Here is a 22,489-nt window from a genome sequence, read left to right on the forward strand (position 1 = left end):
CTGGTATAATTCTGTGATCACAATAGAATCGAAAACAAAGATCGATCAGATCAGTGTCACATCAGTTTCTGTGTGACAGACTGGCGACATGGATCTCCCGGCTTCCGATGCTCAGCAGCCCGAAGAAGTGGTAGAAAAGTGCGACAAAGCCACCTGGACCCACGAGCACTCCCCGCCACCGTCCCGCGATAAATCCTCACCGAAGCTCCGCCTGAAACCGATCTGCCAAGCGCCGAGAAACATCTCTCCGATCCCGGAGGGATCCAAATCGAACGATTCATCCCTTCCACGGCAATCCAGTGTCCTGTCCGATTCGGAAGCCGTCGGAAGTGGACATTTCCGAGCCGGGTTGATGGTCACGATTTTCAGGTTAGGATCTGTTTCCGAAGGAAACACAAACGAACGATCGTCTAACTAGCTTTTTTTCTAGCATTCACTGGTTCGCTTCGGCTGCGATCTTCTTCACCGGGCTAGTCCTTACCCTTGCTCCACCCAGCCAGGATCATGCCTGCCATCTGTACTTCATAATGGTTTACCTTCGAGCTGGCTACTGGATCGCGACCTACATTCAGCATGAGATGATCAAACCTGCCTGCCAAAGGCTAATTAACCAGAACTACAACCTCTACCGGGACATGACTTGCTACCGGAAGGCACCTCTACAGATTGTCTCCATTTGGAATATGGTCCTGCTGGCTGTGCAGAACTACGTGCAAACCTTGTTCATGGCCCATGAACACGGACCGAACATCTGCGGTGTGATCGATAACGACGAAGATCGCTTCGAACTGCGGACAATTTCCCCACAGTTGTTCATAGTGATCTTCTGCGGACTGGAAACGACCACTTTGGGTTGCTTCTACCTTCCGGCCATTAGTAAGTTCCTATTTCAAGATGTAACAAATTGAATCAACGAACGACTCCGATTGCCTTTCAGTGAGACTGATCAGATCGACGCTACCGCATCAGGAGGAGGAGGAAACCCCGAACCAAACGCTCTCGAATCTGGACGACATTCCCGTTAATCAGCGACTGAAACGGCAGGCGGAACAGGTTAAAATTCTGCGCGTTGCCTATCTGAAGCTGAAGCACGAAGCTGCCACCCTGGGTGCATTGGATTGAGTTATTCGGTCATTGTCGTTCAATCCTCTGTTGCGTTTACAAAATATTTTGTATTATGTATTATTGGGGTCGTACATTTGAGATTTGCGATCAGTGTCTTTTTTTTTAGTGTTATCAAATAAAAATATAATGTTTTGGTTAATGCATCACTGTGACAAAATGAAAATGTTCTAACCTCTAAACCTTGGATTTGTAATTTTCTATCCTTGCAAACTTAACCCTTGGAACTATTCTGAGAATTTCAAATCTCCTTAGAATTGAATTGAGCGGCGCCGGTGGTGTATTGGTAAGCGTGATTACCTCTCACCCCAGCAGGCCTGGGATCAATCCCAGTCGGCGCCGCCGGGATGTTCTGAGGCATAACATCTATGATCACACATTCCTTCGGAAGGGAAGTAAAGCCGTTGGTTCCCGGTTCATGAGTTAATGTGTGGATCGGTAGGGTCCAGATGTGGGGCTGCCTCCCTGGCGTCGGTAGCATTGGTGCTCAGCACGGAAAACAAGATCGACGGAGAACAAATCAATGGAAAAAGAATTGAATTGGTACTGTCGCCAAATTCAGATACCCTTGAAATTGTTGACAGAATTCCCTTGAATTTATGTCAGAATTCTCTTGAAATTCTCATAACTAGTTCGTTCGAATTATCCTCAAATTCTCTTTGAATTCTCCTCACAGTTCCACAGGAACTGTTCTCAAACATTTCTAGAAATTCTTCAGGGCTTCAAACGAAATTCTCCTAAGAAACTTTTCTGGTGTTTCTACTCATAACCTTGATCAAAATCTCCTTAGAATATGCACGGATTTCACCTGGAGTTTGCATCCCACTTCTTTCCAGTATTAATTTACCTTGATTTATATTCTGCAATTGCCTAGGATGGAACAATCTAATCGAATCTAAAGCTGGGTTTAGACTAGGAAAGTCAAATGATCAACTCAGTTGAATTCAATTGGCTTGAAAAGTTGAGCCTGGTTTAATTTTTTTTCAATTCAAGTGAGTTGATCAAGTCAGTTGAATGCGAGGGGGACGACTCTATCTACGATGCAGGAAAGATTGTGCTTTTGCTATGGCTAGCTGCGTGCACGCTGAGTAGATAGAAAGAAGATTGACGACGATTCTGAAGATTTCCTGCAAAAAGATGATGCACGATGCAAGTAGATGCGAGAAATGAAAGAATATTTTTCGAAGATTGATTAGCTAGTTGGAGAATTGTTAAGCATCTAGACTTGAGATTTAGATGTGTCGCCCCCCTCGGTTGAATGGCATGGTTTACACGTTCAATTCGCGTTCAAGTCAGTTGAATTCAACTGACTTGATCAATTGACGCATTCATGATGCATGATAGTGGTTTACCACCCATTGTAGCACGGAAACTAAGTCCGACAGCAGTGGGCTCTCTTCTCTGTTTGTCTTGATCAAGCTAAATAACCTCTGATTGTCCTCAACATGTCGCTGTATGAAGGGCCAAAAACGGTATGGGTAAATCGATAGGCAAAGTCGCCTATACGCATCTACGGAACAAAAGAATCTCCTTCCAGCAACTTGATCAACCAATTGGTCAAAAAGACAAGCCCCTAAACAGGAAGATGCCCCAATGAGTGGGGAGAAGAGCCCGCCCTTTATCCACGAAATGTTATCAACAGGGAGTTGGCATTCCCACTCTCCCCGTCCAAATCGCTTCAATCGGGTGCCCTTCCCTTTTATTTATGTATTTCAATGTATATACGAGTTGATTGTTATGATTATTGTCAATAATACTTACATTTCGATGAAGATCGTGATACATATCATTACAGAAACCAATCTTGAATCGTAGACCATGTCGTTCGACAATACACTCGTTCCGAGAACTGACTTGATCAATTGACGCAAGTCTAAACCCAGCTTAACCACATTGGCTTTATTGAGGTCCCTTGCCTGAAACCGGCAACTGGCAACTTTGCCAAAATCCAAGCAGATACAGTAGCGCTACGCTCCAGCGAAGGTTGTTATCTTTGTTATTAAATTCGTTCGAAGCATTTGCCTTATCGCGGCAGATCACGCGATTGTGCCTCTCTGCACTGAAACAAATCGACATGTACCGTTTATTGGATCCATCTTATAACATAGCAATGTCAGCAGATTTATTCATTCTATGTGATGATTGATAGATTCCATTGGATTATCACTTAAAAACTATGACTGCGATATGGAATGATTTCTATCGTAATTTCACATACTTAGTACTTGATAATACTTTGCTTCGAACGTGGTTAGCGAAGGTAAGAAGTATATGAATATTGTCTGATATATTTCATGGTGAAAAACTGTTGATATGTCATGGGTGGGAACAGACATCTAGAAACTAATGGAAAATCATATAAGTTTGCACTATGAGAAAATTCAGTAAAATATACCTGTTTTCATGATGAATATTGCTCACTAAAATATATATCTTATAAGATAATCATGTATATTTTATTGGAGTTGCTTTTACTGATTTTTGACGTTTGTTGATATGTCGCGTGTAAATAGACATGTAGAAACTATTGGACTGTCATTTAACTTTGCAGTATAGGAAAACATGTATATCTCATTGTAATAGCTTGCTTTGATTTTTGACGTTTAAAGATTGTAAACAGATCTATCCCAATCATTAAATAGTCATATAGAAATGCCTTTTAAGAAATCCAACAGCAAGCATTTGTTTTTGCATGTTTTTTCTGGGATGAATATCGCTCCCAATAAAATACATCTTACATGATTGTTCTTTATAAATTATTGAAACAATTTTCAACGATGTTAACGTACACTAATTAAAATGATTAGTTGAACTAAATACTACTAACAACAATGATACTGTATTGAATAATCTTTGTTTGTTATTGTTTCATATGATAATTGGTTCCAGAAAAAAATGTATTGAGATTGAAAAAAAAAATTATTCTACTGTAATATTTACTAAGTAGTATTTGAACTTCATGAGCCAGTTCTATCAAATCATATAATTTAGTCGTTGATTTATTGCACACAGGTGCATTAGGAAAGATTTGAACAAACCACACCACCGATACGGAACATAAATTTGTCAGTGCTATTTGTCTTCACTCTAGCAAAACGAGCATAAAGTTGCACTACATTCCATGTCGGGAGAGCTGTTCTTACTTCATGCTATTTGAACGAGCTCAATCTTGAAGTCAGCCGTGGCCCAGTGGAATCGAGCACAGACACCGAAAGCATCACACCTCAACAGATCTTGATCGAATCCCAAATCAGCTACAATAAAAAAAAGGCACAACTGTGAAAGCTCCCACTACCTGATGTTTATTTTTCGAATTTATTTTTAGAAATCGATTAAATATATGTGTCAAAAGAAGAAGTAAATTTCATGTTATTTTCACATAAACTTTACTTCGATTGATTAATGACACATATATTATATTGTGGTGAAAAGTATAGCTTATGCTTATGGGTTTCAAATCCATTTCAGTTAATTATTATAATTTGATCGATTTTCATTTATCATATGACGATCATATAAAAGTTACCAAATTATCAGCATTGTAAATGTATCAGATATTCATATAGAATTTACCTGACACATTTTCAATCATATCATTTTCAATGGATTATCTTATAGCGCAAATTTATTAGACTTCCACATAACAGGAATATGTCAAATTCGTTCAGTGTGATAGCGGTTGTATGAGGAAATGGAAGAGTTGCTAGTATTCTTGATGTATTGTCTTTGATTATTATTCATGTATGTACATGTATATTTCACGGAAAACACTGTTCGATCATAAACCTACTTTATAACTGTTTTCATTCCTGTAGGTTACTATGATCACAGAGAACAGACGTCCAACTTCCGTCAGAAACTTGTTTAAAGATAAGTGGGAACATCGCCGTTCAACGATCTGTTGAAAATTGCCACTTGGCGCTACTTGCACTTAGTATCTAGTGTAAGCTGTGGAGCGCTAGCGCCATCATGTTATCAAAGAGGGTTTTTAAGTGGGGAACTTAAGTCGTTGGTGACACTTAAGTCGAATATAAATCTTTAAACAATTTTGTACAGAAATGTTGTTCGAGTCTCAACGTCTCTTTTCTGTGCTTTGATAACACTCAATCAGTGGTGAATCGTAGATGTTGGAATGTTCCAATATATCGAAGACATAATATCAAGAAGACTGGCAACTTTGCCAGAATCCAAGTGACAGATACAGTAGTGCTGGCTGCACTTGGGTGAAGGTGGAAGCAGCACATAGAAATATGAGCAAATACACAAACCTTTCTTTTGATGTTGTAATCGTTGCTATCTAATTCGATCGAAGCATTTACCTTTGACCGACAGATGACGCAATTTTGCATGTCTTAGCTTTCGTATGACAAAATGGAAGAGTTGCCAGTCTTCTTTATACGTTGTATTCGTTGAAAGTCTGGAATATTCTTATGCGCTAATACGTCACGTTGCTTAGGTACGTTAACCACCTTTCTGAATTAAGATATGATTCACTATTTTGGCCATTTACCTACTGCCAACCGAAACATTATTGTTGTGGAAGAACCATTTGCAGAAAATGACTCCAATAATATTTGAAAAAGAGTATTTCGATGTTTCATGCCTCATTTGGTGATACTTTGTTACAGTTCCCCGGTAGCGGTAGAGCAGAACTACCATAGGGCGGACCAATCACAAACACTTAGGGCAATGTGCACCAACGAATCAAACAAAATCATGAGAATATAACTTGTCAACAAACGTGTATTCTCATTGCCCACATATTCTCCCCTCCTAGCTCCTCTTTCTCTCTCTCCTGCTCTTATTCCTCTTCCTAGTCCTGACTAATGCTTGCTAAATAACATAGCTCTTCCTTTTTCTTTTCTTCGGCGTCGCAAAGCTTCCGCCCACCACGTATATAGGAACGTACTCGTCGTTGTCCCACGAAAGTACGTTGCTAGCCGTCGTCGTACGCTTCCGTCTGAGACCGTCGTCCTGTCGGTCACTAGCCGTCACACGGGCCTCCGTAGTTGGTCGTCGTCGCACCTCCGTCTTTGACCGTCGAGCGGTCCAATCGCTTGCCGTCACACGGAGCTCCGTAGTCGGTCCTCGTCGTACTTCCGTCTTTGACCGTTGTGTGGTCCAATTCCGTCGACGTCAGCCGTCCTTCCCGAATCTTGAGACTGTGGCAAAATAAAGCGCCCTGAAAAGGCTTTCTATTAATATCGGCAGAGACAATACTTGTGCCGTGAAACTTACCCTCGGATCGGGACGCTTCTTTCTCGTTCCAATTCAGTTGCCATCGGGTCGTCTTCCAAGCGGTCCATGTAGCGACCGGTTGATCACTGTTACTGGTTCAAGCCGATTTGAAAAAGTGCCTTCGACTACGCTGAGTTCCTGACCAAGAGTCCGTTTCGTGACCAGCGCGTGTGCACGTCTTCCAGTCGAACCGACCGGCTCTTATCGTCCGTATTGCGATTGTTATATCGCTGATGCCTGCCGAAATTGACCAACAACGTGCTGCCTTTGTATCTCACTGGTTTCCTCGACCTACAACCAGTTCGTGGGACCGTCTTCCGTCGTCTCGTGAGGTTCGTCCTACGGGCGGTTAGCGTGGTTTGGCCGGCTGTTTTTTTCCACTCGGTCTACTGATACCCGTTTCCTTTATCGGCACTCTGCACTCGTACCGGAACTTTTCTACCTGCTGTGCCAGATGCCACTATGGCGGTGTTCTCCTCCTTTCGTGTAGTCTCGAACGGAAAACGATCTCGCAGCACGGTGTCAAACACGAGAGATGATCAAGACAATTTCTTGTGTGTTTACGTTTTCAAGCCAGGTAGGGGTTTGGACTTTTTGCTATAATATCCGAGGGGGGCGACTCTATCTACGATGTAGGAAAATTTTGTTTTGCTGTGGTTAGCTGCGCGCACGCTGAGTAGATAGAAAGCAGATTGATGACGATTCTGAAGATTTCCTGCAAAAAATTGATTCGCGATGCAAGTAAATGCGAAAAATGATAGAAGATTGTTCGAAGATTCATTCGCTAGTACTAGATTTTTCGAGTATCTAGAAGTGAGACTTAGATGTGTCGCCCCCTCGATAATATCCGTGTTACTACACTGAGTACAATTTTATTATTAAGGCCGGTTGTATGGTATAAGCACAGACAAACAGACATAACTCTTTAAAGAAAATTCTTCGAAAAATATCGTCAAGCGTATTTTGCATGCGTACTAGCACCATCTATCATCCACATTCCCAAGCATTGTTTTGCAACCGAAGCATCCCTCGTTCATGCAATTTTTTCACTAGTTACTTTTCCCTCGTTCTGTCAACGCGTCAGCTGTGTTGAATAAAAATAAAACAGATGGAAGTCAGTGATGTCGGTTCTACGAAATTTTCCGTAGATCTATAGAATTGATTGAATTCTGCAAAAATACGGATCCATAGGAAAGTCTCACAGAACCTCAGACTTTTTTGAAAGGGATTTGTTTTGTTTGTTAAGTGTGCTTTTTTCTTTTGCTGGAAACAAGTTTTTAAACGAGGTAATGCTTCTTTTTAGTGCCCTTTCTACCACCGCTCATCACTTTAATGTGTACACAGCAAAAAAGTATAACATGTATCAATCAATGACATTCATGGTGAAGTATTGAACATCAATAATTGGTAAAAGTTGATAGCATATTACAGTCATCAGATTGATTTGTTCTCAAATTATGTGTACATCGTACAGCGTAATATCAACAATCAATACGAAACTAACGATTTTAAATTGGCTCACCACTTTAGTAGCCTATTGGTCCCAAGCAAACGATTAACGTACCCTATTCTAGTTGAAATTCTATTACTACACTATGTTTGTTTTGATTCGCTATGAAAGTTTGACAGATAACATCAGGGGTGTGTGGATTCATGCAGAACATGCAAGGGTGAGTGAAATAGCTTGGGACTGCTTGGGACCGTTGTTCTGGTACTGAGTGAGCCAAAAATAATAATGATTTTCTTCGGGACCCAGTGGTCTTAGAGCTACCTCTATGGTAATATTAGGAACGGAATGTACAGCAGTTTTGATGTAATATTCAACAACTTTTTTTTCAGTGAGATGCCTTGACCAGTTATCATTTTCAAGAGCTGACATCTACTAACTAGACGTGAAAAAGAACTGGCATCACTGATAAGTTCGAAATGTGGTGTCTTGCTCAATGCTTCAGTGGCGCCACCATGACAAATGCAACCACATTCCCAACTAAAACACTATTTGCGATGAATGTGATTGTGAGTGTTATGTCTGTTTGTCTGTGGTATAAGGCTGTCCACGAGACAGTTGCGATCAGCTCGAGGGGGACGACTCTATCTACGATGCAAAACAGATTGTGTTTTGCTGTGGCTAGCTGCGCGCACGCTGAGTAGTTAGAAAGAAGATTGATGACGATTCTGAAGATTTCCTGCAAAAAGATGATGAGCGATGCAAGTAGATGCGACAAATGAAAAAATATTTTTCGAAGATTGATTCGCTAGTGTGAGATTTGTTGACCATCTAAACTTGAGATTTAGATGTGTCGCCCCCCTCGGATCAGCTGACTTTTTTGTTTACCAAGAAATTTTGACAGATCACAGTAGAACCATAGAGGTAACTCTAAGACCACTGGGTCCCGAAGAAAATCATTATTATTTTTGGCTCGCTCAGTACCAGAACAACGGTCCCAAGCAGTCCCAAGCTATTTCACTCACCCCTGCATGTTCTGCATGAATCCACACACCCCTGATGTTATCTGTCAAACTTTCATAGCGAATCAAAACAAACATAGTGTAGTAATAGAATTTCAACTAGAATAGGGTACGTTAATCGTTTGCTTGGGACCAATAGGCTACTAAAGTGGTGAGCCAATTTAAAATCGTTAGTTTCGTATTGATTGTTGGTAGAACTGGCAGTTTATTCTCATATGAATTTCTGTTTTGGTTATGTTTACATTCAGCACCATTAACATCAGATCACTCACACACTCTTGATTTCTAGCTGTCAGTTCCACTGAGAAACGTCTCTTGGATCACCTTATTGGTGCGATATGTGAGAGCGGGTTAGTGAAAATCAGAGGAAAATACATAAATCCTTGTCAAACTCATTTTGACAGATCTAATTTCATATATTTTCTAGAAAGCTGAAGCAACTCCACTGAAGAGTCTTATCACCTAGGGGTATTCAACTGTGCACGTGCCTGTCAAGGTCAATCAAAGTATGCCTATCAAGGCGTCAATATTCCATGAGTTTGGCAACGCTCAAAGTTATGACATTTGTGATTGTTTTTACATTCTCAATTTCTCTGATGGATGGATGGCACGCATTCAGCTTCATGCTCATTAGAGCGTTAGCGGGTCAAGAGGTGCAAGAGGAACTGGAAACCATCAAACCAATATGGCGTTCAAGCAAATTCCACAAGATTCTGGCTCGATGTCCTTTTGATTTGTTGATTCCTTGCAGGTGTACAGAAACAAAGGAGAAACCCAATCGATGAAGAATGACATTCCTCCCCGACTAAAGTAAACCAAGAACTGGAACAAGCGATAGTGCAACCCCACGCTAGGAGCAACATCGTCGAACCAGTTTTAAATCATCTGATCGACTCGGAAGTGCGTGTCCTCAAAGATATACCCAATGATTAAGCTATTTTTTAGCTGAAGAAGCTTGTTTTTGCCTGAATAAGCTCTTGTTCAACATTCAATGTTTGTTGGGTAACCAAAGCCTATCGTGTTGCTGATTATGATGCCTTCTACCACCTCCTAATTACACACCACCAAGCCTACCAAGCTACGATCTGATGCAGTTGAGGTACCTTCCGCATTGTACCACCGATGAAAACTATCAAACATCTCCCCCTGAACGTCTGTCATGCTTCGAAAATAGGATTCTCGGTCACCGTAAACTTCAGCGGAAGCGCTTTATCCGGCACCTGTACTGCCCATAATCGCATATCAGTCCCATATGGATAGGAAATCAAGCAAAGATGGGACTGATATGCGATTATGGGTAGTGTAGGTCTTTATAGAACTCGAGCAGATGCCGCCCAATCCACTCAGCTCCACACAGATGATAGACGTGGGCGATTCTTGATTCTATGGTCATCCCTATAAAGTCCTGTGGTCATGCCATCGAAGTCCTTGCCAATTGAGACTAATGACTGACAAGAATATCCAAGGAAAAACACAGGAGAAAATGTGAAAATTTCCGTCCCGAACATACTCGGCAAGACCGGGATTCAAATCTGGCCACCCCCTATGATAAGCTTGTTTTCTTCTTTATTGTCCATTCTGCATAGTGAAATTGTTAATGTACCTCAACTCTCGCAGATGATCCTACTCTGATCCTTCGTTGTACCATAGAGGTAACTCTAAGACTAGTAGGTCCCGAAGAATCGTGCTCAACTTTTTGGCTCAGCTCTGGTACTATCGTCGGTCCCAAGATATTCGATGCACCCCTCGAAACATAGGAAAATCCACGAACCCCTAATTTTATCTGTCAAACTTTCATAGCGATCCAAAACAAACATTGTGTAGTACTAGAATTTTTACTAGAATGGGATACGTTAATCGATTTGCTTGGGACCAATAGGCTAGTCAAGTATTGAGCCAATTTAAAATCGATAGTTTCCACCGGTTGTACGCTTCGTATAAAATATGAACTATATTCTCGAATAACGCCTCCAATGGGTGACCTTTGGGTAAACCATGTGGACGAGAATGTAAGCAGTGTTGGGAAAGTTTGCGATATTTCACGAAATTCATCAAGAAAATCGCGAGTCGTATTGAGTTTTGGTGAACTTTTCCAATGCTAAATGTGAGGATTCATCAAGCTCATTGATCATTCGTAGTTCTTCGTACGAATAACAGCATAGCGTAGGTGTTCCACCATCCCCGTCGTATAGTTGAGATCCATTTGCTTAATATTGATGAAATTGATGGTGTAGCCTTCGAAAACGAATCGCCTCTAGAGGTAACCCATTTCAGCCGTCTTGACTGCGGTACCGACAAGAACCGGCCATGGTATAGATGAACTCGACTGAAGTGTGGCCCAAATAAAAGCTGTTCTAGATAAAAACACGATCCGCTGAGATTTGTGCTATGATTCGGAAGAGACGGACTTAGTTTTGCTAGTTTTGAAGAGATTCACGATTCAGACAATACTTACACAATTTTTCCGAAAGATCCTCAACACCGGTGGGTACCCGTTTGTTGTTTTTAAATTCTTGATTGAATCCTTGTATCACCAGTTTTATGATTCTAGGTTTTATGCATGACACTCTCTCACTAGCTTCATTTGTGAGTAAACAAAGTATTGAACCGAGTGGTAAACCTTATAGTACGTTCAGACTACAGAGTTATAACATGTTATAGCGCTATCTTGATGGTGATTTCTGTGTTGAAATTATTTGACAACCGTTATAAAATGTTATAACTCTCCAGTGTGAACAAGGCATTAGCAACAATTGGCAAAACGTCAACACTCAACAGTGATGCCGTTTTATATTATATTATTTGTGTCCTACTTATCAAAGTGTGCCTTAATGTGCCCATGCTGTGTTTCGGCACAGTGTGCAGAGTTGATTGCCCCTTGCTAACCACAGTAGTCTAGATAATAAATTGATATTAATAAAACCAGTTTACTTTAGCCATTCGACACCTACGGTTACCTTTTGGTTCCTATGAGCACGTTCGGACGGATTTGCTGATTTTGAAGGATGAATAGCTGAAGATGTCTTTCGTCAAGGAAAAAGTTTTGGATTACGCCCGTAAGCTACACGAAAATGATGTCTTCGTTGGTGAATCTGCACTCAAGGTAGATGCAAAGAAGTTGACCTGTTATTTTTGAGGAATGAAGATAAAAGATTGTCCGGGCTTCAATAACTTAAATCATCGAGACAAAACTGGAAACAAGACTTCAACATGTCCTGCAGTCAAGCGCAGAGAAGAGTTTTTCTCGTCGGTGGTAAAGTAGTCAAAGTTCAAGGAGCTGGTTCGGTCGAGGGTTCGGTGAAGATCTGTTGTGTCGATTCCAACGATGCTCCTGGATTGGAAATGAACCTTATCTCCGCGAGTAAGCTTATTGGAAGAGATGCAAATGTCCAATTTGGAACGGAAGGATGTCAAATATTGTTCAAGCAAGCAGTAGCAGCTGTAGCATTGAAGCATGGTGGTCTGTACCGACTGAAGATGTACGGCAAACGAGCCATGGTTACTGGACAGAGTCATACGCAAAAATGCCACGTTTCGGCCATCGAGAAGAAACTGTCATTCAACAGTAAGGACTTGGCGAGGGACATTCAGGTGCGTATTTGCGAAATCCATGAAGCTTGCAAACCGTGTCTCGAATGTAAGCAAATTCGGAAGCCGTTTCCTAAATCCACAGAGAAGAAGTCAACGGCGGTGCTTGATTCGATTCATACAGATGTTTGCGGTCCAATGGAAGTGTACTCTCTAAGTGGATTCAAGTATTTCGTCACACTGATTGATGACCATAGTCTTTTTTGCGTACTCTATTTCTTGAAGAAGAAATCCGAGGTCCAGAGAAAATTCAAGAATACGTCAAGCGTCCAAGGCTTGAAGGATCTACTTATTTTTGGATCACAGGCATGTGTCCATATTCCAAGGCAACGACGTAAGAAGCTTAGTCCTGTTTCGCACAAAATTACATTTATTGGTTATTCTTTAGGCACAGAACAGAAGGGGAAGTGCAAACAAATCGGTGAATCAAAAGGTGCTTCGTTTGTCTGCTCAACAAGCGATGTATTGTGGTAGCGTTCCACACGGGCTTTCTATGTGCACTCACACTATCAAAGGATGCTACCTATCTTAACTGCAGGCAGAAGATGCCTTCTACCGCTAGATGTGTTTGCTAAAAACAAGTGGAGCCACTTTCCGATCCGTAGTTCCACTCCTGTGCTTTAGGCGTGGAGGTTCCTCGATACGAAAACGTCAAAGTTGGCTATTAGCAGAGATGCAGATTTTCTGTAACTGAATATCAATGGAAGTAACACAAAAGTTATTCATAGCACCGGAAAGAAGCCGGAAGTTTGTGAATATGACTTGTATCAGCGAATACCAGAAGCTATTGATGTTCAAGAAGATCCTGTAGTGGAAGACATTGAACCAGTTGATGCTGATGATAATCTTCAGGAAGAGTTTGAATTTGCTGCGGAGTCATCAGTCGAATCTTGTATTAGAAGAAGCCTGTGATCAAGCAAGAAGCGATCGTAAGCAATTTTGTTTGTCACTCATGAACAAGCCCTCAAGAAGAGTAGACGTGTATTTTCTTTGCTTTAATAAAACTGTTCCCGTTCGTTAAAGGTTATGGGCACCATGATGAAGGAAAATCCTCAGCTCAAAGGGGTCAACTGGCAGTATAGAGTCAAGCTACACCTGGAGGCTGCGGAAGTGTCTGAGGCGCTGGAAAAGTATGTGCCTGCTGTGAATCCCGAGCGGAAGAAGTTTCTTCAGATGGATTGGAAGGCAAAATCTATGCTAGTGAGTTTCATTTCGGATGAATGCCTAGAAATCGTCCGGCAGAAGAAAAAAAAAAACGTCCAAGGCTATGTGGAAGGCTTTGGATGCGAGAAGGATCGTCACTGCGGAGTCATTTCCAGCTATTCGATAAGCTGGTGCGGCAAATAAAAACGGCGGCTGTCAAGCTGGAAGACAATGACCTGGTGCGGCAACTGTTCCTCACGTTGCCGGATACTTTTGACCCTCTCGTTACCGCGTTGGAGAACATGAATGAGGATGAGCTTACTCTGGAGAAGGTAAAGCAGAGGTTGCTAGCCGAAGAGATGAAGCGATCCGATAGTCGTGAAGATCGTGAGGAAAGAAAAAGAAACCTAACAAGTTCACAGGTAAGTGTCACCGGTGTGGTATGATCAGACAAATGAAACGTGATTGCCGACAGAATAAAACCAAGTGTGAAGTGAATTCAGCTTGTGAATCTAAGATGGTCTCGTTCATGGTCAGCCGATTAGCATCCGTGAAGAAGTTCAAGGAATTAGTGTTCCGTAACGGCTGCAAACTTGCTGTCAGTAAAGAAGTTATCCGAGTCAGGGATCGAGTTGCTGTTTACGAAACAGAACGGAAGAGATAAATCGATTTTTTAGCAAGGCCAACTCAGAGCAGAATCGTATCTGAGGGGTAATCTTTATGAACTCGAGCTGGTTGCGGACCCTGTTACACCAACAATCAACCTGTGTGCGGTGGAGGTAAATTCTATTTGGCTTCGTCGTCTTGGTCACGTGAGCCAATGGGAACAATCTAGTCAAGCATGATTTTTTTACTAGTATCGAAGGGAAGCTGAAGGACATCGGTTTTTGTGACACAAAAGCAGTGCAGAGATCCGTTTAACAGCAACCATGAACGAACGACCCGTCCCCTTCAAAGAGTTCATTTCGGCGTCTGTGGACCGATTGACCCTCCGGGCCGGTATGGTTCCCGGTATTTCGTGTCCTTTATAGACTACTACAGCCATTTTGCCATGATTTTCACAATCAAGAAGACGTAGCCGGTGTTGAAATGTTTCAAAGATTACGAACTCCTCGTGTCGTCTTACTGGAATCAGAAAACAAGCCTACTAAGGCTCTAAACCATTTGGTGCATTATTTTAACTTTTGGTTAAAATTTGACAGATGGAAAGTGATCACAATTAACCCTGCTATCCGAGCGTGGTTATTTCAGACGGAAAAGAAGTTAAATTTTGACAATCGTGGTTGAGTTCTTCTCGAAAACCGGTCGATCGACAGCACAGGGATTTTCGAACATTGAGAATAACTTTCGAAATGTCATTTTTAACCATGAGTTAAATTTAACTCGGCAAACGGTTCACAACCTAAGGCTCTGAACCATTTGGTGGATTATTTTAACTTTTGGTTATCATTTGACAGATAGAAAGTTATCGATGAACCCTGCTATCCGAGCATGGTTATTTCTGACAGACAAGAAGTTAAATTTTGACAACGGTGGGTCGAAAACCGGTCGATCGACAACACGGGGATTTTCGAACATAGAAAATAACTTTCGAAAAGTCACTTTTAACCACGAGTTAATTTTAACTCGGCAAATGGTTCACAGCCTTAGGCATTCCTTTGCCTTTAGGCAAAATTTAACTTCTTGTCTGTCAGAAATAACCATGCTCCGATAGCAGGGTTAGGCTGTGAACCATTTACCGAGTTAAATTAAACTCGTGGTTAAAAGTGACATTTCGAAAGTTATTCTCTATGTTCGAAAATCCCCGTGCTGTCGATCGACCGGTTTTCGAGCCACGGTTGTCAAAATTTAACTTCTTTTCTGTCAGAAATAACCATGCTCGGCTAGCGGGGTTCATCGATAACTTTCCATCTGTCAAATTTAAACCAAAAGTTAAAAAATTCGCCAAAAGAGCCTAAGGCTGTGAACTATTTGCCGAGTTAAATTTAACTCGTGGTTAAAAGTGACATTTCGAAAGTTATTTTCTATGTTCGAAAATCCCCGTGCTGTCGATCGACCGGTTTTCGAGCCACGGTTGTCAAAATTTAACTTCTTGTCTGTCAGAAATAACCATGCTCGGATAGCAGGGTTAGGCTGTGAACCATTTACCGAGTTAAATTAAACTCGTGGTTAAAAGTGACATTTCGAAAGTTATTTTCTATGTTCGAAAATCCCTGTGCTGTCGATCGACCGGTTTTCGAGAAGAACTTAGCCAAGGTGGTCAAAATTTAACTTCTTATCTGTCAGAAATAACCACGCTAGGATAGCAGGGTTAATAGATAACTTTTCATCTGTAAAATTTTAACCAAAAGTTAAAATAATCCACCAAATGGTTCAGAGCCTTAATAGATAACTTTTCAACTGTCAAATTTTAACCAAAAGTTAAAATAATCCACCAAAGGGTTCAGAGCCTAAGGCTGTGAACCATTTGCCGAGTTAAATTTAACTCGTGGTTAAAAATGACATTTCGAAAGTTATTTCTTATGTTCGAAAATCCCCGTGCTGTCGATCGACCGGTTTTCGAGCCACGGTCGTCAAAATTTAACTTCTTGTCTGTCAGAAATAACCATGCTCGGATAGCAGGGTTAATCGATAACTTTCCATCTGTCTAATTTTAACCAAAAGTTAAAATAATCCACCAAATGGTTCAGAGCCTAAGAACACACAGAAGCTAATCGTAGTAGTCTTTATAACACAACGTGAGAGAATAAATTCATTCCTTCAATTACCGCATTTTGCGTTACTCTAAGATGGATGGATCCAATTATTCAACTAGGAAAACGAAAGTAGAATTCCTGCTGATCCGGGACGACCTCTGGAAAAGCGTAGCTGGAAAACGACCTGAACTCAATGCAGAGCCTAGACGCTGATGTAGCAGTAGTTGACCAGAAGGCGCGTGCGACAATTGGCCTTTTGCTTGAGGACAACCAGTTAAATCTCATCAAAGGGTCCAAAACGGCAAGGGAGACATGGGAGCTGTTGAGAGGACACTATGAGAAGGCAACACTAACCTCGAAGGTGTCGCTACTCAAAAGGATCTGCGACAAAAGATATTCTGATGGGAGAACATCGAATGGCAAGTGTTTGAAATGGAGGAGCTTTTCGAGCGGCTGACGATTGTGGGCCAGGAATTGAATTAGAGTCTGCAGGTGGCCATGATACTCCATAGCATACTGAGAGCAGAGCAGACCACGTGCTCATTCTGAAATTGATTAAATCCAAGCTAGTGGACGAGGTGTCGAAACGCTGTTCCAGAGCACGTGGTAAATCAGTTCTAAAAGTGGATATGAAGAAGTAAAAGATAACGTGACATTTTTGTCAAAAGTCTGGCCATAAGCGAAAAGATTGTCGTGCAATGATGAAACAAGCAGAAAGCCAGAGCAAGTATCGTGCTCAGGATGAGAATCGGAATGCTACCAGGGTGAAAGCGGCTCGTCAAGACACCCGGTGCTGGAATACTCGTTTGTGGTAACAACAATCTAGAAAAAGCGTGGGCAATCGGTTCAGGAGCAACCTCATATATATGTGGGAATTTGGATTTGTTACCGTTCCCGAAAAGGTCCACACGCAAGTCAAGCCAGGTGCTGGATCTCATCCCAACTGTCGATATTTTTAACTCTAATCGACGATATCACCCGCTATTGTGTCGTGTATTTCCTGAAAAACAAATCAGAAGTGAGTGGCCGGATCAAGGAATACGTGAGGTTCGTGAACACGATGTTTGGCAGAACGCTTAAAGCCATCCGTTTGGATCAGGGTGGCGAGTTCCAAAACGATATGTTAGATAGATTCTGCAAAGAAGAAGGAATCAAGCAGCAGTTTACCGTTACCTATACCCTCCAACAGAACGGTGTATCGGAGCGAAAGAATCGCTCACTGGTGGAGATGGCGCGTTGCATGATCATCGATTCACGTTTGTCGTTAAAGTACTGAGCCGAGGCTGTCAACACAGCCAATTACTTGCAGAAGGAGTGGATCGAAGCCGGATCTAATTCATTTGAAGATTTTCGGATCACCAGTGTTACGTCCCCAACAGAAGAGGTCCAAACTAGAGGCGAAATCAAGAAACCTGCTGGTTGGATATTCTCTGCAGCACATGGATCCTGAGAACGACAAGCCCGGAGGAGTTTCGGGCAACTTTATTGGCATGGTTTATTTGTCGAATGTTCATGAAACCTAAAATTCGTTCGTTTTTCTGGTTCAAAATGGCTAGGAAAGAGATGTCCTCGAGCATGATGCAAAAATATTTCGGTTAGCGGTAGTGCAAACGTCTTGAAAATGGATTTTTTACCTTTAAGAAATTACTTTTACTAAAATCATCGTAACTCTATCATTGTTCAAACACTTTTTGATCACTATTCTTTTAGTAAACAAATTCCTGGAATGTTTGTAGTATACAATATCTGTCTAATTCTACACAAAGTATGAGTTTGACGTGGATTTCTTTAAATTTTTCTTAATTTTAAGAAAAAAATTATATTCAACCTGCCATAACTACCAAATTCGAATCTTGTGGTACCAATTTGTACCAAAATGTTTGTTTAGAGTCGTGTTGATTAACTCTGATGTCGACATCAAAGCAGTTGAACATTCTTGATAGGGATTTAATCCGAGGATAATACCAGTTGAAGCTTACCACCATAAGTGGGCTACGTATTAGTTGGGCTCCCGTTTGTTGAGCTGTAGCCCATCTAAATCGAAGTCAAACGTCATTTCTGAGGAGCTCATGGATGAAGAATTTTGAAAATTGCTTAAAGAGTTTGATGATAATAAACAATCGGTGTATCGGTCAACCAATTTTCAACTTGACAGCTCAGCCCAACTAATAAAAGCCCTTCACTAAGTGGATTATGGGTTTAGCCCAACAAGCGAAAGTTGACTGTACATATGAAAACTTCACTTCTTTCAATAGGCTCAAGGTGGTATAAAAACAATCCATAGCTTCTATCCGATATCTGTCAACTGCGTTGATCCTCTATTGTTTCTTCTGCCTCGTTTCGGGAGAAATATATTATTTCGATAGGTTCAGTGTTCGTTCATCCGTTGGCTTGGCGCTTCAAACGGCAATGTCGTTTATCAGCCGTAACGTTTCTCAAATAGCCGCACTTCGCTCGGCTCCCAGTACTAGTAGTGGCCGCGAATCAATGAACGGATCATCGTACAGTCCCATGTCGCCCGGCCGGCAGCCGGAAGATCAGCAGACGCTGTTCCCGACGATTACCGGCGACATTACGACGATTGCCTTCGAACGAGTGAATACCACCTTCGCTTCGTGGTAGGTATTGTTCCGTTTGTTTATAGTTGCGATGAAAGTGAGGTTAGGTGTCCGGTAATTTCCTTTTCAGGATTCAGTTGATCTTTTCGATGATCCTGACCATGACGGGGTTCATATTTGCCTATCATGGTTGCTATAGCGGTAATGAATGCCCTGGCTACTATATGATGTTGTACTTGCGGGCGTTTTTCTGGGTGGCCACTTATGTAAGTGAGACAAGTGTGGATGGATCGAAGTTGACATTGACAGATTTTCTATTGTTTACAGATTATCCATCTCTTCATGAAGAGTAGACACAATCGGTTGAAGCTTCTCGGTTACCATAAATTCCTTCGGATAACCCATCGTCAAAAGAAGGCTCCCCTGCAGCTTGTGTCGCTGTCCAATCTGTTAATTCTAACCATCCATACGATTGTTCTGGAATGCTACGGGTCCAACTTCATCAACGATTGTTACGTAAAAGGGTTCTCGTTGAACCTCTTCCTCAGTATATGGTGTCTTGTCGAGTGTATGATCCTGACCTACATTCATATTACATATTTCGGTGAGTAATAGGCGACTGAAACAGTGGGGATATTATTAATTTGCCAAACAGTTAAGGTACGTGTCTTCAACACCATGCGAAGTCCACCAGATGCTCTGACTGGCAGCGCATCAGCCGAATTACGGCGCAGTGCTCCGCACGGAGTAAGCCCTGAAGAGTTCATAAACCAGCAATTTCTGATGATTGTCAAAATGATGGACGAAAATCGCCACCTACAGGACAAAATCCGAGAGGTTCGCGCCGCAGCTCATCTGATCAACAGTGAATCGACTCATCTCTCTCTGGCGGAGCAGTCCTTGATAGGATTCTGAAGCCTGCTTGGATCATTTAGTGTTTGTGTTTTGCCCTGATTCGTTAATAAAATTCAGAATTTCTTTTTGTTCAGTGTTCGATTGATGCAACACGCCTACTATGATTCGGACGGCACGCGTTGTTTATTGTTTTACACAGACATAAATATTGCACGACACAACTAAAACAAATCCTTACGTTGCTATTCAACAACACGAAAATCTGATTGTTCACACTCCGGAAAAGCCTTCTACCATCCTCTCCTAATCCCTTATATGTTATCAGACATCGTCCGTAAAGCTTTCCAACACTTCACTGTCGCAGAATTTGGAACTACTCTTCCCGAACGAATCCACCGAGTAGTTGCTGAGCTTGCTTCCGCTCGAGCTTCGATGTTTATCGCTCAGGCGATGGTTGTGATCCTGCTGATGACTGCTTCCTCTTCCACAGCTGGACGATTCTCGCTTTTTCATCCCACCCATCAGTAGCCCCTTTTTGTTACCTTTGCCGCCTTTGTCCGCCGCTGTCTTCCGAAACAATGGGTCGGCATCTTTGCTGCTGCTGAGCATGCATCTATGCGTAACGTGACCTAATCGAGGCCCCCACTGGGGAGGTCCCTCCAGCAGCAACGGAGCTGCCTTAACTCGCTGCCGCATCAGTTCCATGTTAATAGAGTGCTCCTCCTGGCGAAGCTTCTGCTCTGCTCGACGCGTCGCCAGACGCAGGTCCAGCTCCTCCTGATGGGTTTGACTGAAAACCAAAGACCACCATAACCATCCAATCTTAAGGTTCGCTAAGTCAAATCCCAACTCACTCAATGTTCAAGTTCTGGAACGCCTGCGATCGCTTCACACCCCACTGAAAGCGCGGCGTCTTCTTCAAATTTACACTGTCCTCCAGGTCCAGCTCGCGTAGCTTTTTTCGACACCACTCCGTGCGCAAAGTGGCAGCCAAATTCGGTCTATTGACCGGATATATCGGAGCCGGGTTTCCAGCAGACTGATGAACGTCCACACTTGTACTATAGCTTGAGTTACTCGACGGATACAGTGGCTGAAAGGGGCCCAATAAGTTAACACGTAATCAAACATAACCCATCCCTACTTACCTTCACCGGTGGCGTCTTCAGTTGCATCGACGGCTGGTCGAACACGTTTCCCACGCTGGCAAAGTATTCTGAACACTTCTCCTCGACGCTCTTCTTTCGCTTTGCGCTCCGCTTCGATTTTCGTTTCCGTTTGCTTTTCGTCGGCGAGGCTCCTTCGGCGGCTGAATCGGTGTGTAGCAGGGCGCAGCTCTTGCGCTGATGCTTCTCCCTGCGAGCCATCGACGGTGGCAGCGACGAATGCTTCATCAGCTCTTCAGCTCTGATCCTTTTGGTCATGTTGCGGAAGTACTCGTCTTCCCACATCTTGAAGTAGAAGTAATTACTGAAGAGGTTCTTCGGGCAGGGCTTCGCTTTGAACGTGGTTAGTGGCTTGAGTTCCGGTTCGAAGCCGGTCGTCAGCAGAGCCGGGGACGAGAGACTGCGGCTTAGACAGCGGTTGTTAGGGCGACTGAGACGTTCGCTGAAGTGGAACGGCTTGATTTGCGAATGAAGTTCAATTTCGGAGTTGAGCTTGGCCAGCTTGTTACGATATTCCTGATCGGCCATGATAGTGTTGAACAGAGGAATACGGGAAGTTATCGGGACCGGATTGGCTTTGATGGTGGATGGCGGTTTGTTGAGTGCTTCCTTCGACGAGAAGGCATTCTTGCTGGCGATCAGCAACTCTTGCAGGGCACGTCCTTCCTCTTCCCGTTGGGTCATTTTGTACGGCTGAGGGACGGTTACCTTGGAGTAATCGCGTATCGGTGAGGCCGATTTGCAGCGTAGATTACGTTTCACGTAGCGATCGTAACGTTCGACAAAGTCCGAATTGACGGGGGTCGTACAGGTCGAAGCATTCTTGGTACTGTCTTCGTGGTCCGAAACAAAGGGTGTACCTGCGCGGAACTTTCTACGAGACGTCCTACCCTCAGATTCGTCGTCTTCCTTGGTCGTTTCGATGCGGACAGATTTGGCGGAACCCTTACGAGTTCCGTTGAGGATGCCAGTCGTAGCTGGTGGTGATTTGCTCCATGAGTGAAGCGAATCGTTGTCGTCGTTCTGTTCACTGATGGTAGGTGGCTCCACTAACACGACGGGAGCTTTCAGCTCCCGTTTGGTGCATCTACTGTCGTAACCACATCCGTATCTTAACTCTCGCTGCTTCTTGCGAAGTGTGTTGAGTTTGCAGTAGAATTCTTCGCTCGGTAGATGATGCAGGTCGTCGTAGTCTGGAATACTATCATAGAACTTTACCAACGACTGGAAGTTATCGGTTTCTTTTCTAAACTGGTGCGTGATTGAGCAACATTTGGTCCGGCGTTGATGCCCTGTCCTGGCCAACGGGCACTTGCTGTTGGCCTTCTTCTTGGTTATCATGTTCAGGTTGTCCTGGGCCTGAGGGTCATCCGGACCTCGATCCAGACTGCACTGCGGAACCAGATAGGACGGGTTCGGATGTTTACTCCGTGGGCTCAGAGGCTTTTTGATGCAAGAGTTCGCAAACACCGATCGGCCGTGACCGGACATTGCGGAAGGTTTCAAGATGTGCGGTTCTGTTTTGGCATTTTCGAAGGGTAGATTTCGGAATTTTGCAAAATAAGAACAAAAGAATTTTCCACTGCTGCAATTTGGAAGAAAAAACTTGTTTGTATTTACAGCCACTCTATGGCAACGGAACGGATATTTTGAA

The 22,489-nt window shown here is 42.7% G+C and overlaps 4 protein-coding genes across 4 annotated transcripts in view; 3 read left to right on the plus strand and 1 right to left on the minus strand.

Annotated features, from left to right (window-relative positions):
- The window catches only part of LOC135698325 (tRNA-specific adenosine deaminase 2), a 151,409-nt gene that overhangs the window by 92,468 nt on the left and 36,452 nt on the right, over positions 1 to 22,489 (plus strand). The window lies entirely within an intron of this gene.
- On the plus strand, positions 29 to 1,272 carry LOC135698252 (uncharacterized). Its single transcript, XM_065218143.1, has 3 exons — positions 29 to 369; positions 431 to 876; positions 938 to 1,272. Exons 1-3 carry the CDS (start codon positions 89 to 91, stop codon positions 1,120 to 1,122), a joined length of 912 nt encoding a protein of 303 aa, XP_065074215.1. The 5' UTR covers positions 29 to 88; the 3' UTR covers positions 1,123 to 1,272.
- Positions 18,620 to 19,880, plus strand: LOC135698254 (uncharacterized). Its single transcript, XM_065218145.1, has 4 exons — positions 18,620 to 18,874; positions 18,945 to 19,080; positions 19,142 to 19,418; positions 19,470 to 19,880. The coding sequence occupies exons 1-4, from the start codon at positions 18,666 to 18,668 to the stop codon at positions 19,727 to 19,729; spliced, it is 882 nt and encodes a 293-aa protein (XP_065074217.1). The 5' UTR covers positions 18,620 to 18,665; the 3' UTR covers positions 19,730 to 19,880.
- On the minus strand, positions 19,983 to 22,449 carry LOC135698253 (protein FAM161A). Its single transcript, XM_065218144.1, has 3 exons — positions 20,818 to 22,449; positions 20,524 to 20,762; positions 19,983 to 20,459 (listed from the first exon to the last, which is right to left on the minus strand). The coding sequence occupies exons 1-3, from the start codon at positions 22,324 to 22,326 to the stop codon at positions 19,991 to 19,993; spliced, it is 2,217 nt and encodes a 738-aa protein (XP_065074216.1). The 5' UTR covers positions 22,327 to 22,449; the 3' UTR covers positions 19,983 to 19,990.

The sequence above is a fragment of the Ochlerotatus camptorhynchus genome, unplaced genomic scaffold, assembly GCF_037179485.1.
Source record: "Ochlerotatus camptorhynchus isolate MF236.1 unplaced genomic scaffold, CSIRO-AGI_Acam_v1.1 ptg000084l, whole genome shotgun sequence".
Lineage (NCBI taxonomy): Eukaryota > Metazoa > Arthropoda > Insecta > Diptera > Culicidae > Ochlerotatus > Ochlerotatus camptorhynchus.